Genomic DNA, 15,569 nt, shown 5'->3' on the forward strand with positions numbered 1-15,569 from the left:
ACCATGGAAACGCTTCCGCTGCCACTGCGGAAGATTATATGTGCGAATGAACAGATGAAAGTGTTAAAAGAACCGGTATTGGAGCTAGAAATACTAGAAGAAGCAGCTGAATCCAAACTATGGTATGGTCGTCATCAGAGTCTCCGTCACGGCAGTGGTCGTGGTATACACCGAGCTCGTCATCGTCGCCACCGGACAATTAACCAGCGGCTTAACACTCGTCAGCCACCCAAAGAACATATCCGGATTACACCCCATGGGCGGCCCCGTGTGGACATAACATGGCAGCGTCAAACCATCACACGAGACCGTCCCACCATCCCCCGGGCTCGGCGCCGCCGCGTTCGTATATATACAGTTCGTATACTTCGTCGATAGCACATCAAGGTCCGAGAAGAAGGTGACACTCTGCGGGATATCAGACCATGTCTTCGGCCGCGGCCTAGCGGCCCCATACTCCGTCGAGAATTTCACTTGGCAGATATTCTTCGTCTCGGAGATGCTGTAGAAGTCGAGGTCGTAGTCGCTGACTACAAAGTTGCGGTATCCCATCCTCCAGGCGGCTGCCATGCCTACCACGCCCAGGCTCGCGGGGTATGTGGTGGTTAGTCTCTCGGTCTCGATGACTACCTTTGTAATTGTGGTGACAGTGCCGGTGCCGGTGCCACCGCCGCCAGATGTTGGACTGGGTCCACTAGTGATGGGTCCTGAGGAGTGCTCAGACCTGTAGATTGAGGAGGCCGCAGCCCAGTCCTCGGCTAAGTCGCTGGCCGTGTAATCCGCATCGGACCAGGTCTCCGCTGTCCCCGCCAGGATGGGTGGCAGCGTGTAGGTGCCGACCATTAACGTGCCGGTTGTGTCGCAGCCCACGATGTCTAAAGAGTTAGCCAAGAAAAGTACGGGAACAGGAGGGAATGGGATAAGGTACCTCTGCACGTTGACGAGCATGAACTGGTGGAGGATGCAGTGATACATGCCGTGCTGCATGAGCTGTATGTCGTAGTTGAGCATTCAGATGACGAGCTTGATGGATCATCATTGGGGTCATCGTCATCCGGTGTATCGTTCGGGTCATTGGGGAAGTCATTGGGAGCTGGTTCGATTAGAAGTGCAATCATGGTGGATACCGAAAGAATACATACAGTCCAACCCTCCACAGCCCGTCCAGCAGGGTTTACACACGTGGAAGGCTCTGTTAAGGAGTCCACCAAGTCCCTTATGACATTCGCCGCCACAGATCTTGCGGTCTGTGCATTTCGGCTTGGGTGGGCCTCGGTGATGCGTCACATGAGGGTAATCGTGGTCATGGCTACTGGTTGTCTTTGTCCCTCCGCCAGTCGTGGTTTTCGTCCCGGAGCTGTCGCTGGTAGTTGATGTTGACGTTAATGTCGAATCCCCGGTGGGAGTCGAGCTCGGTGGGTCCGGTGTCCACGGGGGCGGATAGAAAGGCACCACTGTGCCGGGGTAGGTAGTCGAGTTACGCACAAGAGGCGGCCAGGTAATGTTGAAGGCACCCTGAATGATGCTCGGAGTCGGTAAGATGACCAAAGACGTCACGTTGGGTTCAATAGTGACGTCCCAGAACGAAACCACAGGGGTCACGACATCCGGAATCGTGAGGGTGGTCGTCGTCGTGCTCATGAGGTATGTGGTAGTGGTGATAGTATTCCCCAAGTGAACGTAGGATGTAGGCACTTCATATCCGACCCCAATTTCCGTCACCAGAGTCGGATACACAAAGGTTGTTGGAGTTGGTAGCGTTATGGGAGGCAATACATAGGTGCACGGCGGGTAGCAGGAGATGTTCCTGCCATCGTCTGGTTCACTCCAGACGCTAGGATCAATATAAACCGCTCCAGAGCCATCGCCAACAGATCCAATGTCTTCACCACCGGTTGACAGGGACAGCCACGCCGCAATCTCGCTGGTGAAACCATTTCGCGTTGTGTCGTTGAAGAGTAATGCGGGTAGGCCACCCTCGGGCGACACAATCTCCACATTACCCTTGGTGAAGATATTGTACATCCACAGGCGGTTCGCATAGTTAGTCTGGATGAGAGACTGCTGGCAGTGCTCGTCGAATACGCAGCTCTCGTCGTAGGCCTGAAAGAAGGAATAGAATCCCGCCGAGTAGATGAAGACGTCGGTTGAGTTGAGGACTCGGAGCGCCCACGCGCCCCGACAGAGGTCATCCGAGCAGTCCATGTAAGTTGGATCCGAGGGAAAGTTGCCCGGCGTGTAGGGCGAGAGGGCATTGGGCTTGGGCTGGTAGTACGGCGTCTCTGTCTGCATATGACCCATGTAGATATTTGCCGCATTCAGAAGCTGGTACTGGTACATTTGCGCATGCTCGCTGGCTGTGCCGTAGAGCCAGGTAGGCCCCTGAGACTCGATAAGCATGCCTCGTCCAACGTAAACTGAGATATCGGTCTGGACATTCAGCGGCACGCCAGCAGGACTTTCGGTGGCGAGCGCATTCAGAGGACTGTCAATGTCGTGGTCAGCCACCCAGGCCCAGACATTCTCAAAGTAGCCCGACGCATCGCTAGTGATGTGCATCAATATCGAGGCACCCATGCACTTTTTGTTCACCGCGTCCCCTCCAATGGGACAATCGGCAAGTCCCAGATTGCTGCCGTTGGTGCCACCAACCCGGAAGTGACTGTCCCACATGGCGGCTATAGAATGTCAGAAAGCGGTGCACGACGAATGAACGGGGGGAAGGGCCAGAACTCACCGCTACCTTGGGTACTCTCGTGGACATTCCATTCCATCAGCACTGCACCGGCCGTGGCTCCCTTGACAGTGAACAGCATATCGGTAATCTCCACCACGCCCTGGTCTCCCTTCTGGCCCACCCGGACCACAACGGTGGGATTACCCTCGTCCTCGAACGCAGACCCAGTCCCCATGATCTGACTCCAACCGGAGCCAATGATCTTGCTTCCGACGGGAATATGCACGGTACTTTCAACCAGGTATACACCAGCGGGGAAGAAAATGACTGAACCCAGATAGCTTGACAAGAGTTCATTAATGGCCATGGCCTGGTCTCCCGTGCCGTCGTTTGAAATCCCATGATCGGTGGCCACGACGGGAGTCTCGCCCACATACTGCGGCTTCGGCTTGCGGAAAAAGGCGCCCGAATCGTCCAGCAGCAGAGATGGTTTGTTCGGGGCGGGATTAACAAACCCGTTTGATTTACCTGCGGAACCATCGGGCAGGAAACGATACCCACTGACCCAGGAATTGAAGTAGAGCGCGCCGGTCGAGCCAGGCAGGATAGTCTCTCCGCCGGAGATGAGGACCACGGATGCCGAGTTCTCGACGAGCAAATTGTCGAGGACGATGTTCGGCTGCTCATCTGCCGTATGGGCAATGGTGATGGCATACGGGACGCCGTTGAAGTGGGAATCTACCACCGCGATGGAGCCCGTTCCCTGGTTGCCCACCCCGGAATACTCGGTAGCGTCAATGGCAATATAACATGACAGCACATAAATGTTCTTCCAGGTGAAGCCCCAGTTCCAGATGGATTTGATGGCGGTCAGACAGGAAGTGAATTGGAGATTGATGGCGGTAAACTGCTGACTGCCCGCGAGGAAACCAATATTCCTGCCGTCATTCTACGTTAGCCAAGGCAGACCTCACCATGAATGTAGGCAAGGACTTACCCGCCAGTAAAGGTCAAATCAGACACCATTCCACCACTGCCGTTCTCCATGTAGATCCCCACGGCTGTTGCGGAATGGTCTGCCGTGGAGACGGCCATTCGGAAATCGCAGTTGGTGATGGACGTGGCCTGGCCGACCTGCCAATGGACGCCCGCAGGCACATACGTTTGATCGTTGTCGGTGTTTGTCCAGTTCATTCCAGTCATATCAAAGACGAAATTGCGGATTTGGCGGTAGAAATTACTCTGGTTGATGTACCATTCGGCTCCATTGCCGCCGGGGATGTAAAAGTCCGTATCGACAAGGGCAATGCCGGTGAAGTTCTCCGCACCCTTGATGACAGGCTTGAGGGTGGGATTGCCCACGAATTGCGTGTAGTAGTACTGGACGATCGGCGTGCTGATGAGATATGTCCCAGCAGGGAAGTATACTACGGCACCTAGCGAGGACGTCGAACCGCACTTCTCCCCACAGCGCAGGGTCGAATGGTCCGACGCGCTGAACGCTGCCACGGCCCGGTTGATGGCCGCTGTGTCGTCCGTGACCCCGTCACCGACGGCGCCAAAGTCCTTCACGTTCCGAAAGAACAGGTACCCGGCGGGGGCGAAAGGCATCGATCCCACGCTCCCTAGACTTGACAGCCAGTAGTCGTCACCACTAACCTTTGCAGCAAGAACCATGCTGTACCTCTCGGCATTCAGCGTTGAATTCACCGGTCCAAGCACAGGGCCCGTCATGGAGCCATGGTCTGGAGCGCTACCGAAGAAATTGTTGACATTATCTTTCATGTAGCTTGGGGCCGGCTGTGCATGTCAGTCATTGTTTTGCTCCGCAAGACAGATGGAATCGACTGACCTGAGGAGATCCCGGCGGCAATGGAGGCGTATCTCCCACCAACACCGGCGCAGCGAGCACATCAATTTGGCCCGGCAGTCTTGTGCCAATGTAGGGCTGAGCCACGTCCCGCCGGACAGGTGGATGGTGGAAATGGCCGCTCTTATGGCCCTCGTGGGAGTGACCGTGGGCATAGGCAACGCCTAACCACAACAGCCCGAGACTCTTGACTAGCATAGTCGTTCAATTTCTCAACAGTGACTGCCCCCTGACATGTCTGGGAAGTGAGAGATTAAATGTGAGAAACAGAAGGGGGACTTCACAATCATTCTGAGCTCGTAGGGCCGGGTTGCCTCTCGATGGCAAAACTAGACCATGAAAACGGCTAGCACATGGGACGATGTATGCTACCATGTATGCTTAGCGCTGTGCTATCTCCAGTACCTTGCAGCAGTCGAGGAACTAGTGATGGGACCTGTTCACACAAGCTAAGCCAAGAAGTCTTGACCAGGGGTCTACATAGCGTCGGACTATTGAAGGCCTAAAATTGCGAGGCTGCATTCGCGCATGTTCCATGTGCCTAGATACAGTCGCCTAATCCTCTACATGCGCTATATTAGTGTTTTGCAAGGATATCGGATCTCCTAGATATCATTTCTTTTACATAAAAGGGACTATAGACGGCTTCCGATCCCCACACACCGGGATACAACGGAATGTACGAGTCGTGCAAGAAGTGCATAATCTATACCGATATGGCATCCACCACAATGTCTCACTTGACATTGTTAGCGGTGACCGTGCTATCTTTGTGGCTGACGGATAGAGCGAGGACAGGGTCATGGATGACCAAAAAAGCCCTTTCCGCGGGTGCCGGGAGTGATTCCGACAGACATAATTGTTTTACAAAAAAGAAAAAAGGGCCGGGGTCATTACCAGTGTACTGACATGTGGTTCTTAGCAAACGAGAGGAGGCGATTATTTAGAACGCTGCATGCTAAAAAAAAAAAGGAGAAAAGACCGTCCCTTCCAACTGAATTCTCGTTTCAAGCAGAAGAGACTGACTCTCTCTCGAGTGCATACAATGATCCTCCCACGACTAGTACTTTCGCCAGCACTGCTGCTCGCCATCATGGCCAGCATCGGTGGCCGTGGCCAGCTGGCCCGGGCTACTCGAAGAGAGCTGGGAGCCATGTTTCGCTACTCAGTTGACCCGATGGCACCGGGGGGCTCCTGCAGCGACTACGGCCAGGAAACCCTGGATGCCATGTTCGACGATGCATATCAGTTAGCGGGCACTGCAATCCAAGCAACGCTCGATCATGAGGATGCAACGGCGGCAACGACTAACGAAGCGACACGTCTGATAAACGAGCTGTTCTTCCGGCCATCAGACGATGATCTGCGCCATATTCGAGGCAAGTGGCCATACCACATTCACGGGGATGACATAGGAATTAACTGTCTTGGACAGACAGAATGCATGGAGTGATGAATTGGATGGAGTCCGGTGGCCGAACCAATAATGGACTGAACAAACGTCGTCCCTATCTCTTCTGCGGTGACACTTGGCGCGTTCGCGAGACGATGAGCAGCCAGATGAAAGACGCTGAGGGCAACCCCATGGTCAAGGAGAACGGCGAGCCGTATCTCATCCAGGATAGCAAGGCCATGAAGACTCGTCGCAAGGAAGTAGCAGAACAGCTGAAAAAAAGTACCAAACATATTTACCCGGTACCCGCCCTTCTCGGAGCCACATTTGTCAATTGCTGATGGAGAGATAGTACTGGAGCCAGGCCACTCTGACGTACACCTTCGCTGTCAAATACGATGAAGATCCCACGCTCGGTCCTTGCAAGACAGAAGCCGGCGCCATTGGCTATACCATTACCGAAAAGTCTTTCGGCGCCATCATACTATGCCATACGGCGTTCAACGGACGTCGGTTACGCTCCGTGGCAGCCTCGGCATTCGCCAGCAGCTTTTTCGAAACTGGCCAACCACCTTCCGACAAAGGTAAAGTTCAAGAGATCTCCGAAGTGGTTCCAGCCGGACGGGTTGCATATCACGAATTGCTTCATCTGTATTGGGGCTCAGTAATGAACGAGGGTGGCAATGAGGAATACAGTTTCCAGCGAATGGCCGGAAATAAGCTCCGAAAAAATGGCAAGATGTACACAAAGTCCCTAGCCATGGAAAACCCAGAGACTTACGCTTTGGCTGCGTATGTACTACTACTCCTCTCGTCGTGCGATTGTGGTTAGGTGCGCTAACAATGTTGTATGGTTGACAGGGTCGCCTATGATTATACTCTGCATGTCACCCATACTACAAAGCCAGGCAAGACCTACCCAGTCGAGTTCTACACAGGCTTCTGTACGTATGAGGAGTGAAAATACCTGGACAGTTATATCCGGATAGGTGGTATCCTTGGAGGAAGTCGCGTGTAATGAGTTAGATGCTAGCCTCGCTCGAATGCACGATATGCTCGATTGATCGACTAATGTCATTCGTAGGCCTCATCATCACTAGATCGGAAGTTCTGCTTCCAGCGCTTAATATCCTTTTGACTCAGAAAGGCATACCATCGTCGGTAGTACTCGATTGGATCGTCAAGGGCCTGGTGCGACCATAGTCCTAGCTGCATCATCCGCTGCTCCTCCCAGAATGCGAATCCATAGCGAGCATACGGGTGGAACCGCATATACTTGGCCGGTCCGGCCGCGGGATTCCCACCATACATACTGCGCCAGAATTGGATACCGAGCGGTTCTCGGTCAAGGTCTTCCCACTCCGGGCCCCGCAGCGACTGGGGCCCATAATCACGAACCGGGGGAGGCACATAGGGCTGCCGTAGGTGCCAGACATACAATTCATCTGGAGGAGACGGGGTGGGTTCCCTCAAGATGCAGACGATCGCGCCTCTTCTAGGGCCATCCCTGCTTGAATCAGAGCTCGAGTCGGAGCTTGATTCTTCACCCTCGGTGTTGTCTTCTGTGTCGTCATCGAAGTCCTCAGCGGTGTTCCATTCATTGTCGTCGGACGATTCGTCCTCAGAGTCTGTTCCGTAGAAATATCGATGTAGTTGTCGTCCAGATGGCTGTACAGCTTCACCTGTCAGGTTTGGAAGAGCCGGAGAAGGAGACTCGGGACTGTGTTCAGGACTGTTTGCAGGACTGATGAGATCATGGCTAGGGTCTTGGGCTGTCTCTGGGCTAGACTCATCGTCCCCTCTTTGCTGAGTGTGCCCTGTTTGTTGTAGGGGGAACATCACATCCAAATCATGTCTACAGTCTTCAAACGTCCGACCCTGGGTAATAGCTTCTGATGAAGGAGGAGGCTCGCAGACCCAGTCAAACTCTCTTTCCCTGGGCATGCTCGGCAGCGGAAAGGAATACTGAGCCAGCCTCTTGGAGGGGTCAAAGGACCTTCCCGCCGGTAAGATCTCGGCAATTAAAGCCAAAGCTGCAAAGCCCTGGTAGACCTGAGCATTGTATTTATAATGATTATAGAGATGGCTCGAGGCCAGTCGTTCTAGGTCAGCCGTGGACCATCCCAGAGATCCTTTTGCACCTTCAATCTTGAGTTGATTCCAGAATAGCAGGCGCCAAAATGCAAGAACGGTCCGTTGCTCCTCTGTCCATGTGGGAAGTTCGAACTCTGGGGGATACTGTCGTTGGCCTAATGGACTCTCAAGACATCGCTGGATCATTCGTTCGATACATAGATGCGCCAGGACATGGATATAGTGGGCGAGATAGACAAACTTGCGCAGCTGTGCGGACGATGCTATAATCCTATTTGCTGGTCGGATTTTACTGCTCATAAAATAATCGACGTCCCCATATTTTTCCCATTGAAAAGTGCCCACATGCATGGCGAGGATTCCTTGCATGACAATCCGAGTCTGGACAGGCACAGCTAAAAGCATGACTCCAGAAACAATGTCACAGGCTCCATCATTAAACACAGATAACATCAGTTTCGATGTACGCATAAGACTCCACACCGAGGAAAAATCCGCACACTGCTGGAAGATGGCGACCAAAAGCTCGCTGGGCAGCTGGGACAGCCGATTAAGGCTTGGGCCATGCGACTGTTGAGACATTCTCACTAACCGAACAGTTGTTTAGTTAAAAGATGATAAGTCTCGGCGGATGAGCGGCTGAAAAGGCTTGGTCGTAGGAGGTTTTAGTTAACTAAGATTCATGTCTGAGTCACTCCAAGGCGCCAACCACACGTGACATTCATACATAAGAGTCACAGAGTCTACTGCAAATATCCTCCCCTGCAAATGCAATATCCGCGGAATAAATCCGTAATTCACGATACAAGTTTTTCACCTGATGCTCCGACTGTTGCTGAGAGGTTATCAAGCAGGAGGGGCCGGTTGTGCAACCCGTCGAATGGTATGCTCTTCGTGACCAATCTGGGGGGAAAATATCCCTGTCTGGTTACATTGGGACGAAAGAGATAGGTCATACCAGATGCTATCGGAGGTATACCTCGCTAGCTTCCATGTTCGGGCCTAGAGTGCTTGTTTCCTCCTTCCTTCTAGAGAGTATCAATACCAGCATATTAGCCACCTTATTGATGCGAACTATGCCATCTAGACCAGCAGGGGTCTGGAAGGCTCACTGTGTAACAATTTAGTGAGAAAATGTGGATCAACATGGTCCACAGCCTCACAATCGATGCCTCTCAGGACCACCGGCAAAACGCACCCACCGCTGCGCCAAGGGAATTCGGACCTCCGAATCTTTTCGAAACATAGCACTTGGTTCCCTATGGTAATGCGGCAATTAATCGACTTTCCCACGCCGGAATATGATCGTCAAGGGAGGTGTCTGATATCTAAAATGTACCAGGCGGTACACCCTGATCATCCCATTGGTCTAATTGATCTAGGGTGTGCAGGCTCGTACTAAGTATTGCCTGATTCCAAAACCAAGCCTGTCGACTGAGAAAAGCCTACTACAGGTGAATCCAATCAATCTATTTTAGTGGTTATTCTGCTAGCAAATACCCTGCTGCCTTGCTTGAACCATCATAGTGACCACAGCCGAGGTTCACAGCTCTCCACTTGACTCCCATACTGGTCTGTTGTCCCTCAGACTCGCGATACTGAGTCTATAGCACTCATTTGGAGCCCAAGTATCCACAAGTGTGATGTCCAAGTTAGTATTAATGCAGTGAAGCTAGTAGAGTCAGGATTCAGTCCAATTGTCTATGGCGTGGAAAACCAGGACACGACGTTACATTCAGCTGTCAGTGTCCGCCAATATCCTTCGTCGTGTCCAAGGCGAAATGAGAATATCTCCACCAACTTCATGGATATCTAGCTCTGAGAACGGGCAAGGCAGAGTATGCCTCCAGGAGAGGCCACATCGCGTTCAACAGGGCTGCCACGGCTCAGGAGAAACATATAAAGCCCCAGCCATTCGCACCACAGACTCCTCATCCATCAACATCATTCATCTTCAACCACATCCCTTCAATCTTCCATCTAACTGCCAGTAGTTCCCAACTACACAATGAAGGCCACCACTGTCATGCTTGCCCTCGTCAACACCGCCCTGGTATTGGCTGCCCCTGCCTCTGAGTTGAGCAGTACCGTTGCTCGTGGAGACAGCGGATGTTATGCCTTGTAAGCCTTATTCCCATTTTGACGGAGCGACTAGGAGACTAACACCTCTGTAGCTCGGATCCTGATTGTGGTGTCTCAGGCACTTTCTGCCAATGTGCTAATGGTAGGACTCCTGGTGACCAGACGCCCTCTACAGATAACTGATATAATATGGTCTTAGGGCACTTCTACCTCTTTAATCATGCCACAAATGACTGCCAGCCTCCATGGGGTTACATTGGTCCCAGTGTGTCTTCCCTTCCCGGATGGCGCTGCTAGATGCCCAGAGGGGGATAATAGGTCATGAGCTGGAATGATAATGTTGGACGGCCTGAAATGACTGGTATGGGTTAAGTGTGTATATTAGGAGTGTGTATAGCAGTTACATGACCACTCATGAACACTGTCTGAAGATTCACCATCTAGCCTGTGGGTGAAGTTAGCAGATAGTCCAGAAGAATGTAAAAGACTTACCCAGTCCACTCTTTTATTTACTCATGTCAACTTCCTGGGGAGTGTATAGGGTCTCTAGATTCTTTTTCTTCATTTAAACCCCATTCTGAGAGAGTGATCAGTCCTATTGTAATACATCCATCATAAACATTAGTACTGATGAAAGAGTAAAATCTATGTATTCTTAATCTACATTCACATATCTAGTTTCCCATTCAGTTCGTTTTAAGAAGAGCCTGTCTGGATAACCCGGCAGACAGTTGTCTGGTGTGTAGGCCCTAGATTGTCGAGCTGAACCCAATAGGGAAACTGGAAGCCCCGGATAAAATCTCCCTGAGCAATACCACTACCTTCGGCAGCATCAGCGTGGTACACGTTCAGTGAATCCCTTCCCAGAGATGTATTCTTCATAGCATTCATTCCACCACTGTGAAATAAACTCGGATCGCTTTGCCCGAAGCTTTTTTGCCTTCTGCGTGTACAGCCTCGATCGCTCTTCCGCCAGTGATTTATGAATGCTGGGCTGACCTGCAATCCTTCGTGAAAGGTCGGCGATCCTTGCGTTTAGGCTGACGATTTCCTCGTCGTGTTCGAACTCGAATAGTGTCGCGGCGTCGAGGCGAAGAGGGACATTCGGATCACGATGATGCGCCATGCTCTGTTCCGTGTCTCAACACTCATAATCTGGTTCCATACCATACATCAAAGCTTGCATATCCAATGCCTTGAGCTGAGCCTGATATTTGAGGAATGTGTTGTGGTCTTGATGGTTAAGCGCTTGGCTACGCGTAGCTTCCGAGGCTTTGGCTATATAATTGATCAGCACTGGACAGACATCTATGCAAAAGTGGGGAAATCAGAAAGCAAAGGGGAGGTAAACGAATGTAGTGGGCGGCGTCAACTTATGATCTACCCTGTTTGCGAGCTCCGCTCTGATTCCGTGGACGCGTAGTTGGTCCTCGAATCCATCTCTTTGCGCTAGACTCGTGAAATTGTGTCTTAACGAGGAGAATGTCAGACCTTTGTCCGCTTTTGGTCTGTTTGGAGTGACCATTCGGAAAAAGGGGAGCTCTCTAGTGGTCTCAGTCCACTGCAGAGTCCATGATTCTCTGCCCTCTGGAGGTCTTTGGGCCAGTAAACTCCTCAACAGAGGATATGCCCTTAAACGCACAATCTGTAATGCTGTGGATGATGACCCAAAAAATGAAATTCATTACAAGGATTAGATGCTCCCTGAACCAAGTTTTTGGCCTAGTAGCATGGTAAGCCCCAGATTGAATAACAGTAGTCTTGAGAGCAGGGTTGCGTAGGGAATGAGAGAAGGGAAATAGCCTACAAAGTTACATCGTCCTGGTAGCGCCATCCTTTAAGGAATTTAGGATCAATTGTCACCCATCTCTTCACTATCCCAACCTGATTGCTCCATTTTATATGGAATAAGAGATGCTTTGTATAAGAGTCAGAGAACCAAACCTTAGAGCAGACATTGCAAGCACTAACCTTGTAGTAGAGGCACTTATTTATATTTTAATAAGAACTTGATTCTATAATTACGCTAGCTCTGGACCCTGAACCTGCAAAGAGAGCAAGCACACTTCCAGTTTGGACTCATGCCCGTTCATGCACATAGTCATGTGTATTGTCCCCAAATAAACAGCGAAGCAGGTATTCAATATCCTTGGCTGTAACTAGGAAGCATGCCCTTGGTTCTGTTGAAAGGGCATACTTGCTTATTAGATCATTTTGTATGAACTAAGCAGAACCATATTAGCATTAATTATGACAACAGGTGTGCTTAGATCACATATATTAAGGACATCTTTCTTTACTTCCATAGGGAGACTCCTGGACGTCTCACACTCCCATCTTAAGGTAAAGCTGGTAAAAAAACAGCATGCTATCTTCTGCGAGGGTACATTCTTTTTTCAGGTAGTGATGTAAAACTCCACAAAAAGCTTTAGAATTTGCGGAGAGGGATCTGGTTCATCCTTAGAGAAGTTTTTTGTTCCACTCTCCTTGCGAGAAAGTCTCCATCTAAAGCACAAGAGTTAAGAGTTACCTCGCTAGGCTTAACTAGGATGGATACTTACAAAGCCCACTGGAGTGCTGCTTAATCATATTTTTCACAAGTTGCCAGTGCTAGCCTTGGGAAACTTATAACATTCTCTTTCTTTTCTTGCTCATTTTAGTATTCAAGAGTAAAGCCACATGACTCTGCCAGTCTCTGGTGCTCCTCTAGTAGTTTTTGTAACTTGGCATCCTTGGAAGCCATGGTCATATGATGTCACATGCAATCAAAGGGGTGGAAGCTGAGAGGATTGATACTTTGTATGGATTCAGTGACAATCAAGTGCATCTCTTCAAACTGCAGGGCGCAGAGCCCATTAAAAGCAGCTCAATCACTGTTTTCTTCTGCAGTCGACTGCTGAGTTCGCCTTCGTCACCCCCCTGGAGCCCTCGTCACCACCAGTGAGCCATCATCACCAGGGGTGATGGGGTCCTCACCCATATCACCAGCACTCATACTAAAAGCATCACGCCGCTGCTTTAGAGACAAAAGGGCTTTCTGGGGATTGACCACGTTCTACATGTGGCTTAAGTACGGCTGAGCGGACGGGAAGCCCTGTTTTCCACACCCTATGGTCGTATGTGCTAGGACTCAGAGAAAGAGAGGGTATTAAGTGCAGTCCCTCGTACGCAGACCGCATAGTCGCGACCCTCCAGCTCGGTTCTGACTGAGTATCAGTCGGCCATGCAGCTCCGCAGCTGGTGGAGGAATGTATAGAACGTATAACGAGCTGGTTTGGGCCATCCGAACGTATAATCTTGTGGGATAGTGGCATGCCATGGAAAAGTTAATCCAGGATATTTACTGCTAGCCTGATTAGCGTAAATACCCTGGATTCAGACTTTTGACATGCGACTGTACGAGTGCATGCCCAAGTGAGGCAAGAACGCGAATCAGCCGATGGTGATCAACGGAACCGGCAACATCACTAGGTGGGAATAGACCTTGGCCGCGTTGCTCTTCGGGCATTAATGACGACTTTGAAGCCGAGGGAAGATTGCTCAAGAATCCAGTATAACATTGATAAGGAAGACTCCGTTAATCATACTGTGATAGAGGATAATTCCGTTCTCGGAAACTCCAAACGCTTAGGGTACGGTAACAAGTGCGGTTACTATTCCGGACTGATCAGATCGATTATCCAACTTACTTGGGGTTTCTCCCCAATAGCCACTGCTGTGCTTGTCAGTTGTCAGTCTCAGTATCTGTGACATTCTTCTTGAATCCTAGCACAGAGTCGTACTTGAGAGACCTGACCCGCTGCGTCGGTGTCATCCTACTGCGCTCATTGGAGGGAGCGCTGGGGCCCAGCTGTGTTTTCATTGCCTGAAGGACATCATGACAGGCATTGCAGGCGCAAAGGAGAGACCTGAACCAGCTGCGGCACCATCTCCAGCTCCATCAACTGCGTCAGGAACCGAGTCCGGAGTGGTAGGTTTCAGCACAGCCTCAGATACCAACTCGACTCGTGCCAGCGTGACCTCTGACGATGGTGGTAAGACCACTGAAAAGGTTCCTCCAGAGTCGGTTCCAGTTGTACAGGCTCCTGCTTGATGATCAGATGACATTATATGGCTTTGTAGTACGATACTACTGGTAATTTGTGTATTAGGAATATTCAATTTATGTATCACTGCTAGGCACAAAGCTCTACATACCTATTTTATTTCAAGAGACCGACTAGAGTTACCGAAATGTCATAGAAAGTTCTCTATTTACTGACCCACCCACCAGCTGCAGAGAGTGTCAAGAGGAAAGCTAGACTATATGTTAAAAGATGTCAACCTTCCCTGCAAAGTCGTGGGAGACGCATAAATCCAGTTAGAAATTCTCTAGAGGCAAGAGCATGTGATCCATATATTTTGTTCACTAACTTCCTAATAGATAGACCCTAGAGAGAAATATGGAGGGCAGTCTAAGCATACTTGTCTTCTTTCCCAGGTTGAACGCCATATCCGAGAGGATAACGTATTGGAGATGACGCCTGATCAAAAGGCAAGAAAAGTATGCCAAGTAGAGGAAGAATACGGATACGGCGTTATGCACAACGGTAGTCTACAGACCATCTTTGGGTGTTGTAGAAAAGATATTGACAAAGCTAAGGCTTCTTATCACCAGAACCATCACTCACGGGACAGTATACACAAGCTTTTGACCAGACGCAGCCTCACGACGAACCATACCCGAATAACCCCCTCCAGACCTTCATTCAGCACCTTAACCGGATGCGCGTCAATCAAACCCCGATCCAGCAGAGTCTCCACCACTGCAAACGCCCGCGCCCCAAACTCCCGGTCCTCGGATCGCGCATTATGTCGTTGCGCATTCCCGTCACATACAACTGGCATGGTGGCTTGTTTCAGCCTCGTGCTCATGCGCAATCGATGCGCTACCAGCACGAAGCCCGGAGACCCAAGCGTTGAGGTGACATCCACATCTCTGAACAACTGCGTTGTTTCCCAAAACTATTAATCATACCTTTGTGAAGTGGTCATTTGGATCATTAGGGGAGTATCCCATATGTGACTGGAATCTATATTTGTAGACTACGCTAATTTAGGCCTAAGAACTGTAGCTTCAAAGTCATCTGTTATAATAGTCGTGTGGCCCTAACGTAGGCTAACCTATTCCCACTTAGCCATTAGGACTGACACCTGCATGATTAAAAGCCATGCTACACCATAATAAGGAGGTCACATTGTGCTCTATTTGCTAAAAGAGTAGATTGAACTATAAGACTAGTAGCAAGCCACTAGGCTCTGGAACAGTCATGGGCATGGCCAAACCATCACACCACAGTGGACTCAGCTCAACAGGCTGAGTCACTACTCACCAGAGGAATCTGAATTCTATATTCATGCTACCATTCTTGCAATTCTGCTATCCATTCAAAGGCGGACGCAAGAACGTTACT

The 15,569-nt window shown here is 50.5% G+C and overlaps 6 protein-coding genes across 6 annotated transcripts; 2 read left to right on the forward strand and 4 right to left on the reverse strand.

Moving 5' to 3' along the window:
• Window positions 1–117: 117 nt before the first annotated feature.
• On the reverse strand, window positions 118–4,745 carry NFIA_092480 (glycoside hydrolase family 55 protein; the record flags this gene model as incomplete). Its single annotated transcript, XM_001261183.1, has 6 exons — window positions 118–875; window positions 929–1,093; window positions 1,143–2,678; window positions 2,738–3,615; window positions 3,675–4,477; window positions 4,530–4,745. The coding sequence occupies 6 exons, from the start codon at window positions 4,743–4,745 to the stop codon at window positions 118–120; spliced, it is 4,356 nt and encodes a 1,451-aa protein (XP_001261184.1).
• An 895-nt stretch (window positions 4,746–5,640) lies between these two features.
• NFIA_092490 (uncharacterized protein) lies at window positions 5,641–6,901 on the forward strand (the record flags this gene model as incomplete). Its single annotated transcript, XM_001261184.1, has 4 exons — window positions 5,641–5,869; window positions 5,983–6,242; window positions 6,293–6,732; window positions 6,802–6,901. 4 exons carry the CDS (start codon window positions 5,641–5,643, stop codon window positions 6,899–6,901), a joined length of 1,029 nt encoding a protein of 342 aa, XP_001261185.1.
• Window positions 6,902–7,014: 113 nt separating this feature from the next.
• Window positions 7,015–8,616, reverse strand: NFIA_092500 (uncharacterized protein; the record flags this gene model as incomplete). Its single annotated transcript, XM_001261185.1, has 1 exon — window positions 7,015–8,616. The coding sequence occupies one exon, from the start codon at window positions 8,614–8,616 to the stop codon at window positions 7,015–7,017; it is 1,602 nt and encodes a 533-aa protein (XP_001261186.1).
• A 1,426-nt stretch (window positions 8,617–10,042) lies between these two features.
• NFIA_092510 (uncharacterized protein) lies at window positions 10,043–10,299 on the forward strand (the record flags this gene model as incomplete). The annotated part of the gene is made up of 2 exons (XM_001261186.1): window positions 10,043–10,155; window positions 10,209–10,299. 2 exons carry the CDS (start codon window positions 10,043–10,045, stop codon window positions 10,297–10,299), a joined length of 204 nt encoding a protein of 67 aa, XP_001261187.1.
• A 513-nt stretch (window positions 10,300–10,812) lies between these two features.
• On the reverse strand, window positions 10,813–11,242 carry NFIA_092520 (uncharacterized protein; the record flags this gene model as incomplete). Its single annotated transcript, XM_001261187.1, is given in 2 exon segments — window positions 10,813–11,014; window positions 11,028–11,242. 2 exon segments carry the CDS (start codon window positions 11,240–11,242, stop codon window positions 10,813–10,815), a joined length of 417 nt encoding a protein of 138 aa, XP_001261188.1.
• A 3,468-nt stretch (window positions 11,243–14,710) lies between these two features.
• Window positions 14,711–15,003, reverse strand: NFIA_092530 (uncharacterized protein; the record flags this gene model as incomplete). Its single annotated transcript, XM_001261188.1, has 2 exons — window positions 14,711–14,721; window positions 14,787–15,003. 2 exons carry the CDS (start codon window positions 15,001–15,003, stop codon window positions 14,711–14,713), a joined length of 228 nt encoding a protein of 75 aa, XP_001261189.1.
• Window positions 15,004–15,569: the final 566 nt, after the last annotated feature.

This window comes from Aspergillus fischeri, genomic scaffold (genome assembly GCF_000149645.3).
Source record: "Aspergillus fischeri NRRL 181 1099437636264 genomic scaffold, whole genome shotgun sequence".
NCBI lineage: Eukaryota > Fungi > Ascomycota > Eurotiomycetes > Eurotiales > Aspergillaceae > Aspergillus > Aspergillus fischeri.